Source organism: Ictidomys tridecemlineatus, chromosome 3, assembly GCF_052094955.1.
Source record: "Ictidomys tridecemlineatus isolate mIctTri1 chromosome 3, mIctTri1.hap1, whole genome shotgun sequence".
Classification (NCBI taxonomy): Eukaryota; Metazoa; Chordata; class Mammalia; order Rodentia; family Sciuridae; genus Ictidomys; species Ictidomys tridecemlineatus.
The window spans coordinates 43,675,531-43,692,040 of record NC_135479.1 but is presented as its reverse complement, the minus strand read 5'-3'; the positions used below and the strand labels follow the sequence as shown (position 1 = coordinate 43,692,040).

Here is a 16,510-nt window from a genome sequence, read left to right as displayed (position 1 = left end):
TTGTATCCATGTGGGATGTTTTAAGAACCCCAATGAATGCCTTAAACCAAAGATAGGACCAAACTCTATATATACTATGTTTATTCCTGTACATATGTACCTATGATAAAGTTTAATTTCTAAACTAGACACAGTAAGTGATCAACAATAACTAGTAATAAAATAGAATAATTGTAACAGCATATTGTAAGTTATATGAATTTGGTCTCTATTTCAAAATATAGTAATGTACTCCCCACCCTCTTTCTTCATGTCATAGTGTGATACAGCATTAGGCTACTATGTAAGGGTAACCAGAAGTCAAGCACTGCCATATCTCAACAGTCATCTGATATATAAGAAACTAAAGGGCAAGTGACATATACAGCATGAATATGGTGGACAAAGAGAAGATTCATGTTTCAGTAAGACAACAGGATACTAGAAATTTCATCATGCTACTCAGAACAATTCGAAGCCTATGAGCTGTTTGTGTCTGGAATTTTTCACTTAAATTTTCAGGCCATGGTTGAAAACTGGGATTTTTGAAACATAAACCCTATAGATAAAGGGAGACTTCAGTAGTTTTAACTGAAACCTTAGAAAGTAAAACTGCAGATAAGGAAAGACTATTTATTAGTTCAAAGGATAGTGAGAAATTCTCATAATTAATTCTGACTGCTTCTAATATTTTTACAGAAAATAGGTGAGTTATTAAGTGATAATTTTGCACTCCCTAAGAGTTCTCACAAGTTGATGGCATGATGCTCATAAAAAATTTTAAATGAAAAAATCTGAGCCAAATGAATGGAAAACAAAGGTTGTCCTTTAAAAATTCCCCAAATCCCTAATCTTTAAATTTAGGTTGACCAAATAAACCTAAACTTGGTCTTTACATTCTGAGCAACTAATCTTCTGAAAATCTATTTCCTTCACCACTCCCACTAGATATATATTTGCTAGTGATATGATTCTACAGAGCTAAACAGTCCTGCCTCTGTTTTTAGTTCCAACTTGGTCAACACCATCTCTCAGAGATCTTTGAACTGCATTTCCCTCTTTTTAAAAATATTCTCCCATTCTCTATCACCTGAGTTAAAGAGAAAAATGGGGGGAAGAGTACATCCAATTTATAGACACAGTTGTAAAGATTTAAGGGCCAAACCCTAAATAGCAGTATTTGGCTCTCAATCTTCACATGGTCTTATTATCACATTACAAAGTACACTAGTGCAATGCTCCTAAAGGTCAGATTTTATATTAGGTTATACTTCAGTTTACTAAAGCAAACTCATGACTCAAGTAGAAGCAAATATTCTATTGAATTATGGTTTACCTTTTTTGCCTTCCTTTTAGATTAGGAAACTCTCCTTTAAAAGAGAACAAAATAGTAAGAAGAGATCCAATCAACTTTTCAATGTACAAGATCAGCTAAGACCAAAAGCACTGTACATTTGATTATCAGTTATACTCACACATGAACAGGCTGATAATTAGTATATGAATTGTCAGCATTCCTTAAAGAAAGCATCCTGGTACATCCTAAAATTCACTTTGGAGGTGAAAAAGCACCCATCTGTTCATTTATACATATGTATTAGTTGAATTTCTGCCTCCAAGCAATTATGCCAGGAAACAATATCAAATCATTTTTCAAAATCCTGTATTCTGATATATGCTTTCCAAATGTCTCAAAACTCTTTAATCTACCAGACGTGGTGGCCCATACCTATAATCCTAGCAACTCAGGAGGCTTAAAAGGAGGATTTCAAATTCAAGGCTAGCCTCAGCAATTTAATGTGGCCCTAAGCAATTTAGTAAAACCTTATCTCAAAACAAAAAAATAAAAAGGGCTTGGGATGCAACTCAGTTACAGAGTGCTCCTCAGCTCAATCCCCAATAGCAAAACAAAACAAACTCCTAAATCTCAGAATCTATTTCCTAACTGCCTTTTGGGTAGTTTCAACTCTTCTCAGAAAGTCAGAGACAGAGAGAAGGAGAAAGAGACAATCCTTTAAATAACTTTTTCTATCATCATTCTCATTTATTCAGATTCAAAATCCTCAAAGTCATTTCTTTGGGTCCTTTCTCTCCTTGACACTCTGTATTACCATTTAATCAGAGGTCAATTATGCAATTCTTCTCAAACATATTCCTTCTTCATTCCCATGCATCCCTCTCCTAAAGAGGCCTCAATCCAAATAACAGTAAAAACCTCCCTAGTCTCCCTTCCTCTAGGACTGTCCCTTCCATTTTACACAAAGATAACTCCAAAAATGAATAGCACCACCTTGTCCTTATTATCAAAGAATTCACACATGAGACACAAAGAAACTATTAACATAAGTTGGATAAGCATTATATTGCTGAGATAACAACAACAAAAAAAGAACTCTAGGTTGGGCAGGAGAGTGACACTTATTACAAGGGAGGTTTCAGAGGATTTACAGGTAAACTGAAGGAAACCATTCTAGACAGAATAGCCTAATGTGTGAAGGTTCACTTTTGAGGAAGGGAAAGTAGTTCAGCAGTGCAGAGAGGTAGAAGATGAGACTAGAAATATAGGTTGATCAGAATCTATTCAAGTTTAGACTTGATCCTATCAAAATGTAAAACCAACAAAGATATAAGAACCCTTTAAGTTTTTATGTTTGTTGTTTTGCTTTTAATACATAATTTTAAAAAACAAAATAACACAAGCACTCAATACAACCAGACACATCTTCCATAAACATGACAACTAGTAAATTACTTAGTCATCTATACCTGACATTAGTAAAGAGACTGCAGGAAAATTAGATTCTTTCTATATATGTTCATTAGGTCAAATTGGTTTATTTATGTGGTTTATTATGGTTTTTCAAATTCACTGGGTTTTTTGTTTGATTTGTTTTGTTTGGTTTGGTACAAGGGATTGAGCCCAAGGGTGCTTAGCCAATAAGCCACATCCCTAGACACTTTTATTTATTTATTTATTTTTGAGGCAGTGTCTCGCTAAGTTGCTTAGGGCCTGGCTAGGTTGCTGAGACTGATCTTGAACTTCATACTCTCCTGTCTCAGTCTCCCATGCCACTGAGATTGCAGGCATGTGTCACACACCCAGCGCCTCCACTGTGGTCTTATTCATGTATGTCTTTATGATCTAACAGTTACTGAGAAAAGTACAACTTAAATTCCCTACTATACTTATGAATTTATCTACTTATTAATATAAGGTACTCTGGGGTTTGTTCTTTGGATTTTTCCTTTGTTTTAGATTCCAATTTTCTGGTGTCATATGGGTTAACATATAATGCCCTATTCAATGACACAGAAAACACTCCTCTAGATAAGTTTTTTTGGTCCATTCTTGGACAGATCTACTTGTTATGCTATTGAAAACTGGTAATTATTTTCCCCATGTTCTTTCCTTTCCAGCAGCCACCTACTCCCAGTCAAGTGTATCTCAATATTTAGAGTACATTCATGCTGCTCAGTCTGACCTCCACTGTAGAGAAAGAATGGTTGCCCACATGATCAAAGGTATTCATATTCACACACACAAAAAATGAACTAGGCACATCATATGCTATGTAGTCACAGTTTATAACTCTGCCCAGAGTATAAAAGGAGAGGGAAAAGTTTGATTCATTCACAGAATATTTTCTTCTTCCGGAAGAGAAAAAAAGAAAAATCACAATTACCAGTTTGAAAAACTTTAGTCCCCAAGTCAGAAGTGGCTTAAAATTAAATAAATAAACAAACCAAAACACAAATATAAGGCATTATGGCAGCTATCCTATCTAATCATAGTATGAATACACACATGAGCAACAGGGAAAGCTGACAATTATATTTCTAATTTCCTATCTCAATACTTATTCAAATTATAGGGAGGGAAACCAGGCTCAGTCTGCACTGGAAATGACTGAGACATACAAACAAGTCAGGGCAAAAGAAAACCCCCAAGTAATAAGTAATGAAATGCAATGTGCAAGGTGTTTTGTTCCTACTTAGAATTTATAAATAAATCAATTCTACCATATGATGATGAAAAACAGGGTTTTTTTTCCAAACTGTAGGTCATAACCCATTAGTAAAATATATAATTGACTTGTGACAACTGGTAAGTTACTTTTTAAAAAATGAAATGAAGGGGCTGGGGTTGTGGCTTGGTAGAGCACTCACCTAGCACGGGTGAGACACTGGGTTCAATCATTAGCAACACATAAAGATAAATAACTAAAGGTATTGTGTCCATCTACAACTAAAAAATATTTTTTAAAAAATGAAATGGGGGGGCTAGGATTGTGGCTTAGTGGTAGAGCACTCATCTAGCATGGGTGAGACACTGGGTTCGATCCTTAGCACCACATTAAAAATAAATAATTAAAGGTATCATGTCCATCTACAACTAAAATATATATTTTTTTAAAATTAAATGGGGGTGGGGCTGGAGATGTGGCTCAAGTGGTAGCGCGCTTGCCTGGCATGCATGCGGCCTGGGTTCAATCCTCAGCACCACATACAAAGATGTTGTATCTGACAAAAACTAAAAAATAAATATTAAAAAATTCTCTCTCTCTCTCTCTCTCTCTCTTAAAAAAAATGAAATGGGGGTGCTGGGATTGTGGCTCAGCGATAGAGCACTCGCCTAGCATGTGTGAGGCCCTGGGTTCCATCCTCAGAACCACATAAAAATAAATAAATAAAATAAAGATATCGTGTCCAACTACAGCTAAAAAATAATTTTTTTAAAATGAAATGGGCCAGGAATGGTAGCACATGCCTGTAATCCCAGCCACTCAGGAGGCTGAGATAGAAGGATTACAAATTTGAGGCTAGCCTCAGCAATTTAGCAAGGCCCTAAGCAACTTAGTGAGACCCTGTGTCTAAATAAAAAATAAAAAGGATTGGAGATATGGCTCAGAGATAAGTGCCTTTGGATTCAATCCCTAGTGCCAAAACAAACAAACAGAATAGGATAGGATAGAAGAAATAATAGTGAAATATATTTATAATGTTGTGGTTGTGAATCAATGGTAGAGCACTTGCTTAACATGTATGAGGCACTGGGTTCGATCTTCTGGGTTTGATCCTCAGCACCGCATAAAAATAAGTAAATACATAAATAAAGGTATTGTGTCTATCTACAAACCAAAAACATCTTTAAAAATATATTTGAAAAGTATTATTTCATAGAATTGTTTTATGTACACACATATATGAAATGTACACAAAAAACTAAAGTTATTTCATGCTATAGATCATTACTGAAAATAAAACTCTGAGCTGGGTGTGATGCAATTACACCTCTGTAATTCTAGCAACTCAGGAAACTGAGGTATAGAAGGATCTCAGGTTCAAGGCCAGCCTTGGTCACTTAGTGAGACCTTGTCTCAAAATTAAAAATAAAAAAGAAAGAAAGAAAGAACTGGGGATACGGTTCAGTAGAAGAGAGTGGATTCAACTTCCAGTACCACAGGGAAAAAAAAGGTAGGCAAAAGACATTCAACTTAACACACTGTGCTTTAAGAAAAAAAATTAAAAAAAAAAGAAGGTGCCCTCCTCCATGAACAAGTCCTTTTTAAGGCTCTCAGAGTAATGAGGCTTTAGCAGGTAAGCAGTACTATTCACAGGCCTTCTAAGGATAAGAATTCCCTACATGAATCTTGAAGGTTTGAAAGGCATGTTGAAAAAAGCAGGGACCTCCTACATAGGCAGCTAGATATGCTGAGTCAACCCTGGCAATGAAGGTAAAGTAGTAGAGGCCAATCACCCTACGTTCCACCCAAGTAATACACTATCTGATTCTCACAGGCAGGAACTATTTCTGGTTTGCTCCACTATGTCCCCATCATCCTAGTACAGCATATGGATTGTGGCAGGTAATGTGGCAGGAATGTTTGCAGTAAATGTTTGCTAAATAAAAAAAATTACATTGCATAAGTCATTCCCTCTCAGGTCTTGAATTTCTATAAAGCAAAAGGATTGGACTAGATCAATATATTTCCTTTCAGCTTTAAAGGCCTACATATACTTCTTTGAGCTATAATTCCTAAATACATCACACAGAGTATCAGTAAAATCACTCCAGGACATCAGGGTTTGAATATATGCCAAGTCACAAGGTTTCACAGCATCTTACTCACTGCAGTCTTGCATAAGATAAACAAAATGAATTTGCCCTGTTGAAATGACTGAAATCATCACAGCCTCCTCCTTCAAGAAGAATCTGCTTGAAATTTGCTAAGGTAGAAAGAGCAGCTATTGTAGAAATAACATAAAACATGTCTGACCATTCAGCTAAAGAGAAATGTTGAAGCATAAAAACAATAACAATAGCAGTAACAAAACTTAACTTCTTCAGTTGTTAGAAAAATCTAGTAACTAAATAACTAAATAATCTCTGATCTTAATATCACAGTTCGGTGAAGGCAGGATATTTGTTTTTGAAATAGTATAACATAGACTTACATTCTTCAATTGTCAATTAGGAATTGCTTTCTAACCTTTTAGAACTTTTTCCAAAAAGGGCAAGTAAATTATTCTTCAATCCATTATTTTAAGTAACATCATCCCAAATTAATCTAACTCACTAAATCACCAGTTCACAAAATTAGATTTTATTAAATGTACCTACTAAAGATTGACATGTAAGGATTACACATTGAAATATGTCCCTTATCTATTAAAAAAAAGAGCTTTCTTTTTAATAGATGGTTTTCAAAATCACCTCTAACTGTTTGGCTTCTAAATATTTCAAACATCTATAGATGCTTATTATAGAAACACAGATACAAACTATAGGGGGATCAGAAAACTCTACAGAGGTACTAAGTCTCTAAATTTAGGACTCATTTTGGGTGTCTGTGGCTTGACATAAAAAGTCAGAAAGCAATTTAAAAGAGTTAAATAAAGATAAATTAAGAGACATATCATAAGACACTTTATAATGTGACCATCAATAAAAAGATAAGAAAGCCCAAAGGCATTTCACCATGAGCAGATTCTAAGAGAAAATATTTATACTGATGACATTTCCATGGGTTGACTTATTCCTTCTTGCCTATTCTTAAAAATCTAAGTTTGTGCACAAAAACAAAGTTATTCTTCAAAGTCTGCCAAATTTTTAAAAGAGCAATAATCATTCTCATGACATTTAAAAGAACAGGTAAACAATTCAAGCTCACTTTAACAATTCTTTTAAAATAGCATTCCATGATAATTGAAACCTTTGCATGTTGCTGGTAGGAATACATATAAATAGTATAGCCAGTATGGTAAAGTTTGGCAGTTTCTTTAAAGCTAAACATAGAATTACTATATGATCTAGCAATTCCACTTCTAGCTACGTACCCAAAATAATTGAAGACAAGCTGAGGACTTGGATACTTGTACAACAATGTTCATTATTGCATTATTCACCGCCAGCAAGGTATAAACAACCCAGTGCCAATCAACAGATGAACAAAATGTGTTTTATACATTCAAGGAATACAAACCATAAAAAAGAATAAAGTGCTGAAACATGTTACAAAATAGATGAACCTAAGAATACTATGCTAAGTGAAATAAACTAGGTAGAAACAAACAAACAAATATTGTAAGATTCCAGTTATGTGAAATATCTAGAATAGGCAAGTTCACAGAGATAAACAATAAATTAGAGGTTATCAATGGCTACAGGGTTGAAGGGAATGGGAATTATTATTTAACAATTTCAGAGTTTCTGTTTAACATAATAAAAAAGCTTGGAGATAGATTGTGATGATGGAAAATAGAAGTGAATACAATTAATACCATTAATTCTACATTTTAAAATGGCTAAGCCAGGCACGGTGGCTCACAACTGTAATTCCAGCCACTTGGGAGGCTGAGGCAAGAGAATTCCAAGTTTGAGACCAGCATCAGCAATTTACTGAGGCCCTCAGCAACTCAGTAAGACCCTGACTCAAAATAAAAAATAAAAAAGGCTGAGAATGTAGCTCAAGGGTAAAACACCCCGGGTTCAATCCCCAGTAGCAAAAAAAAAAAAAAAAAAGAAAAGAAAAGGGATAAAAGGGCAAATTTTATCATAATTAAAGAAAAAATAAACAAATAGAATAATTCCATGACCACCCTACAGCTTAAAATAGACAAGGAAAATGTGTCTTTATATAAAACGGAAAGATCTCATTAATGGTTATCATACTAATTAAGCTGTCCAACATAGTCACTTTTAGCTGCTTTTATGTGTCTCCTGATATGATGTGATACGGTCTATATAATGATTGTGCTAGAAAATTGGGCCTGAATTTTAACATGAAAAAAAATGCAAATCCAGAATCGGCAATGTTCCATAGGACAACTGGTCTGGACTCTTCACAACAAACAAATGCCAATTCCTGAACCTTGACTGGATCCTAGATCTGGAAAAAAAGGAGCTACAAAGGATATTTTGGGGATAATAAGTAAAATTTGAATTATGGAAAGCATGTAGGATGGTAGTACTGAATTATTAGTTATGGTAATGGTATATAATTCTGTAGAGGACTGTACTTGAGAAACATGCAATGGACCTTACAGGCAAAGTGTCATGAAAACTACAACCTATTTTTGGATGGATTGGCAAAAGATTATATGTGTATGTAGAGGGGAGGGTGTGGATGTGTGTAGAGGTGAGGAGGCAAAGCATATAGCAGAAAAGATAACAGTGGGTGAATTTAAATAAAGGATATATAGGTGCTCATATTTAAAGACTTCTATAGGTAGTCTTTCAATTTTATTATGGGTTTGAAATTATCAATATAAAAAGAAATAAAATTTTAAAAAATTAGAATTCCACAAAGTTTCCTTTCTTAACTACACTAAAGAAAGCTAAATAAGCAGGGGGAAATACAGCAAATTCTGTGTTTTGCATACCTTCCACATCATACCAATGTGCACCATTTGTGATTCCATCTTTGAAAGTCTCATCTTCATCTCCTGGACAATGAGGCTCACCAGTTTTCATTATGGGGTGATTTGAAGCATAAGCTTTTGCCAGGTATTTAAAGACTTCATCATCTGAGGTTTTGCTATAGATTCCAGTTGCTTTATGCTCTGGAGAATCATCAAAAGGATAGCTTGCTACCACTGAGCCACCATGAAGATTTCCAGAAAGCACAAACCTTTGAAAACACAACCAAATCATGTATCACTAAAAAAAAAATAAATGAATAAAAGACATAGAAAACACAATGCATTTAAAAGTTCCACAATATCATTCATAAATGAACTCATCTTTGTGTGTGTTTGTGTGTTGCTGGGGATTAAACCCAGGGCATCCTGCATACTAAGCAAACACTAACACTGAGCTATATCCCCCAGACCCATAAACAAATTGAAATATCTCTCTTGGAGACCAGAAGAGAGCTCTATCAGCTGTTATAAGGGAACCACTACTAACAGCAACAAAAAAAAAAAAAAAAAAAAAGGAAAATGGAAAGAAAGTATCATCAACTTAAAATTTCAAACAGTTTCAGGTTAACCACAAGTAACTTTGAAGAATTTTCTATCATTGAAAAAGTAGTTGAATAACACAGCATTAATTAATGTTTCAGGAAATGTCTTATTTAAGGAATTCTAAATTCATGTAATGGGCTGAACTATGTGACTTTTCCAATATTCAACCTTTTTTAAAACCTATAAAAAATGACAATTTCATATAGTTTAACCTCATATTTACATTTCATAATGTGTTAATTTCATAGAAAAATGTGGCTGTATAAATAATACTTGTTGAATACATGAGTTAGGTTATGCTTTGTATATTTACTGTCCACAAAGTTTTAAGGATAGGGAGTCTAGTTTAAAACAGGATGAGTTTTGTTTTGCTCCAGTTTTACAAAATACCTAGACTAAATTCACATTTTTCAAGAAAGAAGTCACAGTTGAGAAGTTTCAGGAAAAACAAAAAACAACCAGATATATAGCGAGATGTTTTCAGAGAAAAATAATACAGCCTTTCAAAGACTAATCCTCCATTGCACCAAGAGATGGGGACATTTTTAGAATTAACCTGGAGATAAGGCTGATTAAATAAAACAAAAAACAAAACCCTTTTTCTTGCCAGGTATGATGACACATGCCTGCAATCCTATCTACTCAAGATATAAGGCAGGAGGATCACAAGTTCAAGGTCAGCCTCAGAAAGACCCTATCTCAAATTTATAAATTTTAAAAGGACTGAGGATCTGGCTCAGTGATTAAATAACACTTGGTTCAATCCTCAGGAGAAAACAAAAAAACAACAGCAAAACCGCCACCAAAGTTTTTCTTAATGTTTCTGTGTGCATATGTATGTGTTTTGTTAGAGATTAAACCCAAGACCTTATACATGCTAGCCAAGTGTACTACTACTGAGCTATATCTACAGCCCCGCATTTTCTGCTTTTAAGTGAATCAATTTATAATCTGGCCCCAAAATATTTTGGGGGGTGGGGTGCCAGGGATTGAACCCAGGGGCATTTAACCACTGAGCCACATCCCCACCCTTATTATTTTATATTTTAAGACCCTGTTGTTTACAGCCTCACTAAGTTGCCGAGGCTGGCTTCCAACATTTGATCCTCATGCTTCAGCCTCCAGAGCACTAGGATTACAGGTGTGTACCACTGCGCCTAGCTAATCTGATCAAATTTACAGATATAGGAACACTGAAAAACTTCTTTCCTGGTGAAAACCACAGGTAAAAAAAAAAAAAAATGTGTACATTCTATTTATGAGTCTTTTCCTTATGTAACTGTTCAAACCATTACAAGTAAATATTAAATACTTTTCTCATTGTACTCTAAATTGGATTTTCTTATTCTGCCTTTTCTGTGGTTGAAATTAATTGACCTACAGAAATTCTACAGAGGGTTGAAATATATATATTTTCTCTCTCTCTCTCTCTCTCTCTATCTATCTATCTCTCTCTCTCTATATATATATATATATATACACATATATATATACACACACACACAAACATATAACATTTCTCTCTATATGCTTGAAAAAATTAAATCATTTGTCTAATTTCAAAGGTTATTTTAAGCATGATCAGCATCATCCCAGAAGAGATCAAATAATAAAAAGAATCTATTCATGACAGAAGAAAAAAATACAGCCAATAATGCTGATTAAACACTAGAACAGACTATAAAAAGAGAAGAGTTTAAGACTAATATAATTAGCACTCTTCCAGACACCAGAGAATGTCATTTGGTATAGTGGTAATAGCACAAGCTTTGGAGTCAAGCAAATATGGTAAAAATGTTCAGTCTCACAGATCTGTGGCTCAAGACTAACACAATCAGAAGTTTCTGCCCCCAAATTCAATAAACCTTAGATTCCCTCTCATCTGTAAAATGGTAATTAGTGCTACCTGCTTCCCAAAGTTGTTATGAAGACTAAGGAATATAATGCACATGAACATCTACAACAATGAGTACTTTATAGCTCCTGTTCAACAATAGTTAATTTCTTTGGAGATATCTAGCATTGTGTTTAAGGAATCACTAACATACAGATTATCATTGTATTTTCCATTTCCATTGTCCCTCTTAAATGTTAAAGAAATAAAAACTAAGTACATATTTTAACTTTCTAACTCTATACTAACAATCTCACCCCTGCCCCCCACCAATCCCATAGAGCTAATGTATTAAAAAATATTCTGTTTTGTATTTCTAAAACAATTAAATACTTTTTCCCCCACTGGACTTTGAGAAAGCTATATTAGAAGGCAGGCTCAGTTCAGGCAATCCATTCAGCAACAAATATTTTTTGAGTGCTAACTATGAGTTGAACACTGTTCTAGGCACTAGGAATACATTATGAACAACAATTAAAAAGTCCTGAACATTCTAAGTGAAGTATGTCACTTTCCATATTTTTAATTAAACTTTAAAATCCAAGGTTCTCTACTAAATGTTATTTTTCATTTTGTTCTAATATCTTGAAACACTTCTCAGAAATATATTTAAAATGGCATAACCAAGGACTTTCAGAGAAATAAATTATTTGCAATCTCCTTGAGCAATAAAATTCAATTAGACTTCCATATTCTATTTTTTTTTAGGAACTAATTCCAGGATTTCATCAGAAAGTAACATCGATCACAATGGCTAAAAGATTACTCTTTTGAGTCTCTGTCAGATCAATTCCTATCACATTTGAAAGGTATTTTATGGTTTCCATTCAAATCAATTCTCTCAAGTGTTTCTCATACTTGACTTCAATATTGTATAGGGATGTAACTCAGTGGTAGACAGCTTGCCTAGCCTATGTGAGGCCCCAGGTTCAATTCCCAGCAATTCAAAAAAATAAAACATAAATAAAGTAGCTGCTAAATATGTTATAAATAAGAGTCTATAAATATGAAAAAAAATAATTTCTAAATTAATTTTTATGTTCACTAGACAATGCTATAGATAACTTTAAAAATTGAGAATGTGATGCCCGAAAAATTACAAAGGTTTGGGAAATGGTAGATGAATATGCACAAGCCTCCTAAAATAATCTGTACCCACCCCAACACTATGATAATGATCTTCCAAAACATCAAAAAATTGAGGTTACAGGTGTAGCTCAGTGGCAGAGTGCTTGACAGGCCCTGAGGTTCAATCCTAGCACCATCAAAAATCATTTATATGCTATCTCCTATTAAAGTCTAAACAAGTAAATTTACTTAAAGAAATCTAGTATGTCAAAAATATGGAATTGGGCTGGGGTTGTACCTCAGTGGTACATCACTTGCCTAGCATGTGTGAGGCACTGGGTTTGATCCTCAGCACCACATAAAAATAAATAAATAAAATAAAGGTATCATGTCCATCCACAACTAAAAAAATATACAACTTATTTTAAAAATGGGATCAAATAAACTATAAAATCTTTATTCAATTCTGACGTTAAAATCTTTTATATTTTCTAAAATACTCGTCTCAATTATCAATAGTACAAAAACACCTTTGGGGTAAAGTATATAAAATAAAAAAATAAAAATAAAAATAAAAATAAATTCCCTTTCCTAAACTGGAAGAAATGAGTCTTAAATTTTTACATATTCAAAATAACAAAAAAATCTATTTCTGGGCTGGGGATGTGGCTCAAGAGGTAGGCGCTCGCCTGGCATGCGTGCGGCCCGGGTTCGATCCTCAGCACCACATACCAACAAAGATGTTGTGTCCACCGAGAACTAAAAAATAAATATTAAAAATTCTCTCTCTCTCTCTCTCTCTCTCTCTCTCTCCCCTCTCTCACTCTCTCTTAAAAAAAAAATCTATTTCTAATATAACTCAGAGACTAGGAAATAAAGAAATTACCCAAATGTTTACTTCACAAAATACAATGAAAAAGGCAGTTTTCTCATACAACCTGTTTGTATCTTTCTTTTTAATATTCATCTAAGCATCAATCTCAAATTGTGTGTGTATACTTACGTTTTTAATTCCTTTGTTATTGACTAATCATTAAATACACATTTTGAGTTAATTTTTGAAGACATAATCACCTGTTTTTCTTTTTGATCAGAGTTACATGCTTTAAAAAACAGTGCAGTATGATTAGGGTAGTCCACTGACACAGAATAAATGACACTCTATATAATACCAAATGACCCACACAAGTTTTTAAAATCCTCCCAAGCTCCTATCATCGAACTAACCATACTGAACCAAAACTCATAATGGTTAAATACTAGTGATATGAAAGAATATCAAAAGAGCAAATACTGGGGCCCAGATTAAAAACTTAAAGCTTTCAGTATAACCCCAAGGTGACTTAGACCAAAAGGAAATTTTCATTCTTGGTCACAGCAGAACTAATACTGAAGAGAAAAAAAATCCCAGCAAGGGTTATGACAAGAGTATTTAAACACTTAAGCAATGAAAACAGTACAGTCAATACATCACCTCGAAAAGGGTCTGGCCATCATGGCTTTTGACAATAAGTTTAGGTCAAAGTCAAATTTATGCAATTGTTCAGAGGTCATGACGTGATCATCTTTAAAAGAAAAAAAAAATCCTCCTAGAAAGTGTTTGTGAAGTATCTACAAGGGCTCTTCCAAAGGGAGTAAAATGAAAGGTGAAAGAAAAAGAATCTGGAGCTGTCATAATGCCCACAAATCTTCTAGGCCCGCTATATCTGTCTGAAATCTTGTAGAAGAAATTATTCCAAGTCCCACACAGAAACTTCCTCATTCATTACTGCCTTATCTTACCTGGCATTCAGAAATCTCCAAATCAGGATGGAAAGATTAACTACTACTTAAAAAGCCTTATGAAGGCACAAATATGGGAATTCAGTGATGCTTGGAAAAACAAAGCAGTATATGCTCACTTCAGACACTATTCCATTTTTAATAAGTTCCCTCCTCTATGCCTCTCCTTCCTTTCAGATGTAAATCCTACCCACATCTCCAAACTCAGTTCAAGTTCTATTTCTTCCACTGAGATGGTCAATATTATTTCAGCTCAACCACACTTTGCTAGTGAGTACAATTTCTGTTAAGTTTAACTGGGTGAACATCTCATATAGATTTATAATATTTTCTTGTTATACACTAATTTCTCGAGACCCTCATTCTTATACTTATTAAGTTTTTTAAATCCTACACATACTTAATAACACTCAAGGTTTATATTAAGTGTGACAATTTAGTTATTCTGCCCAGGCCCAATAATAAGGTGCAAAAATGGCATCAGAAACCCTTGCAGTCTAATATAAGGCAGATCACAGATCTGTGCAAGTTCTCCAGCCAAGCTCCTTAGAGTCAGAAGTAAAAACCGGAGGAGAATTAGTTTCTATCAAACAATCAATGGTTGTCATTTACCATTTCTGGGCTACAGTCTCTTGCCCTCCCTAGTAAGACCACTGAGTAGGAGACAGATTGCCTGCATCTAAGTCCCAGTTATACTCCTCACTAGGCAAATTAGTTTAACCAATTCTCACTCTCAATTTCCCCCGTATGCAAAACCAGGATGTGAATGGTGTCTGTGTCATCAAGTTGTGGCCAACATCAAGTGGGATAAAGCAGTCCCAGAAAGTGGTTAGTACAATGCTTCTAGAAACAAGATAACAATGTTGATAATTCATCCATAAAATGAGTGAGCTGACCTCGGTTATCCTTAAGGTCTCATCTACCCAACGCTTATAATTCCATGGTCCTGAAAGAAGAGGGGCAGCATGCCAGAAAGGAATCTCCCCTTCAATCATGCCTGGAACAAATGACATCCTCTAGGCACCGCTTCTTTGACAATTAGCGGGACTAGGAGGCTCCGCGGCCTGGGCTGTTCCTGTTACAGGGTGTCACCCTCCATCCTCACTATCCCTATTCCCTTAGGCCGGCAAGCATTGTTTGAGCGCCTACTGGGTATCGGAACCAGCCTCTTGCCCTTGAAGGCTCACGTGGATGCGGAAGAGAGGCCGGACAACACTCACTTGTTCCTGCGGATCCAGTCCATGAGGGCGCGGACCTCTGGCACTTCGTCCAGGGCTGGGGGCTCGCCGCTACTGAACTGGTCCGGGAAGCTGCGGTTGAGGTCACGGCCACGGCTGTTGTCGCGGCCGCTGACCCCCCGCGGGCCGCCCTCACTGAGGCCACAGTCACCCTCGCGGGCGCGCTCGAAGCCGTCGGGGTTGAGGCTGGGCAGCACATACACGTCGGTGGTATTGAGCAGGCTGACGATGCGCGGGTCCCCGCGGCTGTAGCCAGATGCCAGCTCGCGGGCCAGGTAGACCAGCACCTGGCGCGACACGGTCTCGTCGCCGTGCATGTTGCCTACGAGCTTCACCTGCGGCCGGCCGCGCAGGAGCGGCCCCTCAGCGTCCGGTCCCGCATCGTCGTCCGCGAGCAGCGGCCCCAGGCCGGCGGTGAGGCGCAGCACCCACAGCTGTCGGCCCTCCACTGAACGACCGATGCTGAAGAGGCGAGCCAGACCTGGGGGACCCGCGGCCGCCGCCTCCTTCAACGCCTTGCCCAGCTCCTCTTCGTGGTAGTAGCGGTCGAACTGGCCCTCGGCCGCCTCGGCGCCCGCACTCGTCGTCGTCGTCGCCTCCGCCTTCTTGATGTGTGCCCCCCGGGCCGGGCTCCTCAACAACAGCAGCAACACCAGGCACAGCGGCAGATGGAGGATCCCCAGCCGCCAGGGTGGCCGCGCTTCCCAGCCGCTCGCCATCTTCCAGCAGCGCCGCTAACCCCGGCTCCGCTCCCGCGGCTCCGCACTCCGGGCGGCCGGGGCCCGCCGGATCCCCTCCGCACCTAGCAACCCCATCCCGCCCTCCGCTCACGGCCAATCGCTGACGGGGATGCTGCTGCGTCACGTCAGAGGGCGGGGTTATCCTTAAAGCGACCGATTCCCTCTGGGCGTGCCTTTCCTCCTCCTGCAGTCCCGAAGGAGTTTGGTCCCTTGCTTCCTTCCCTAAGGTTTTTCTCCCTCTCTTCCCAGCCTCCCTGCTTCCTTTTCCATTCTTGCTCTGCTTCTTCTCTACTCTGTTTCTTCTTTATGGCTTCTCCCCTTAAATTATCACTCCCTTTTCCTCT

General features: G+C 36.9%; 1 protein-coding gene across 1 annotated transcript in view; it reads right to left on the bottom strand.

The window, feature by feature from the left end:
* The window catches only part of Cpd (carboxypeptidase D), a 90,124-nt gene extending 73,888 nt beyond the window's left edge, over positions 1–16,236 (bottom strand). Inside the window, exons 1-2 of the mRNA XM_005327869.4 lie at positions 15,409–16,236; positions 8,863–9,110 (exon numbers count right to left, since the gene is read on the bottom strand). Of these exons, the coding sequence (XP_005327926.2) occupies positions 8,863–9,110; positions 15,409–16,145 (985 nt within the window). The 5' untranslated portion in view covers positions 16,146–16,236. The remainder of the gene's footprint in view (positions 1–8,862; positions 9,111–15,408) is intronic.
* Positions 16,237–16,510: the final 274 nt, after the last annotated feature.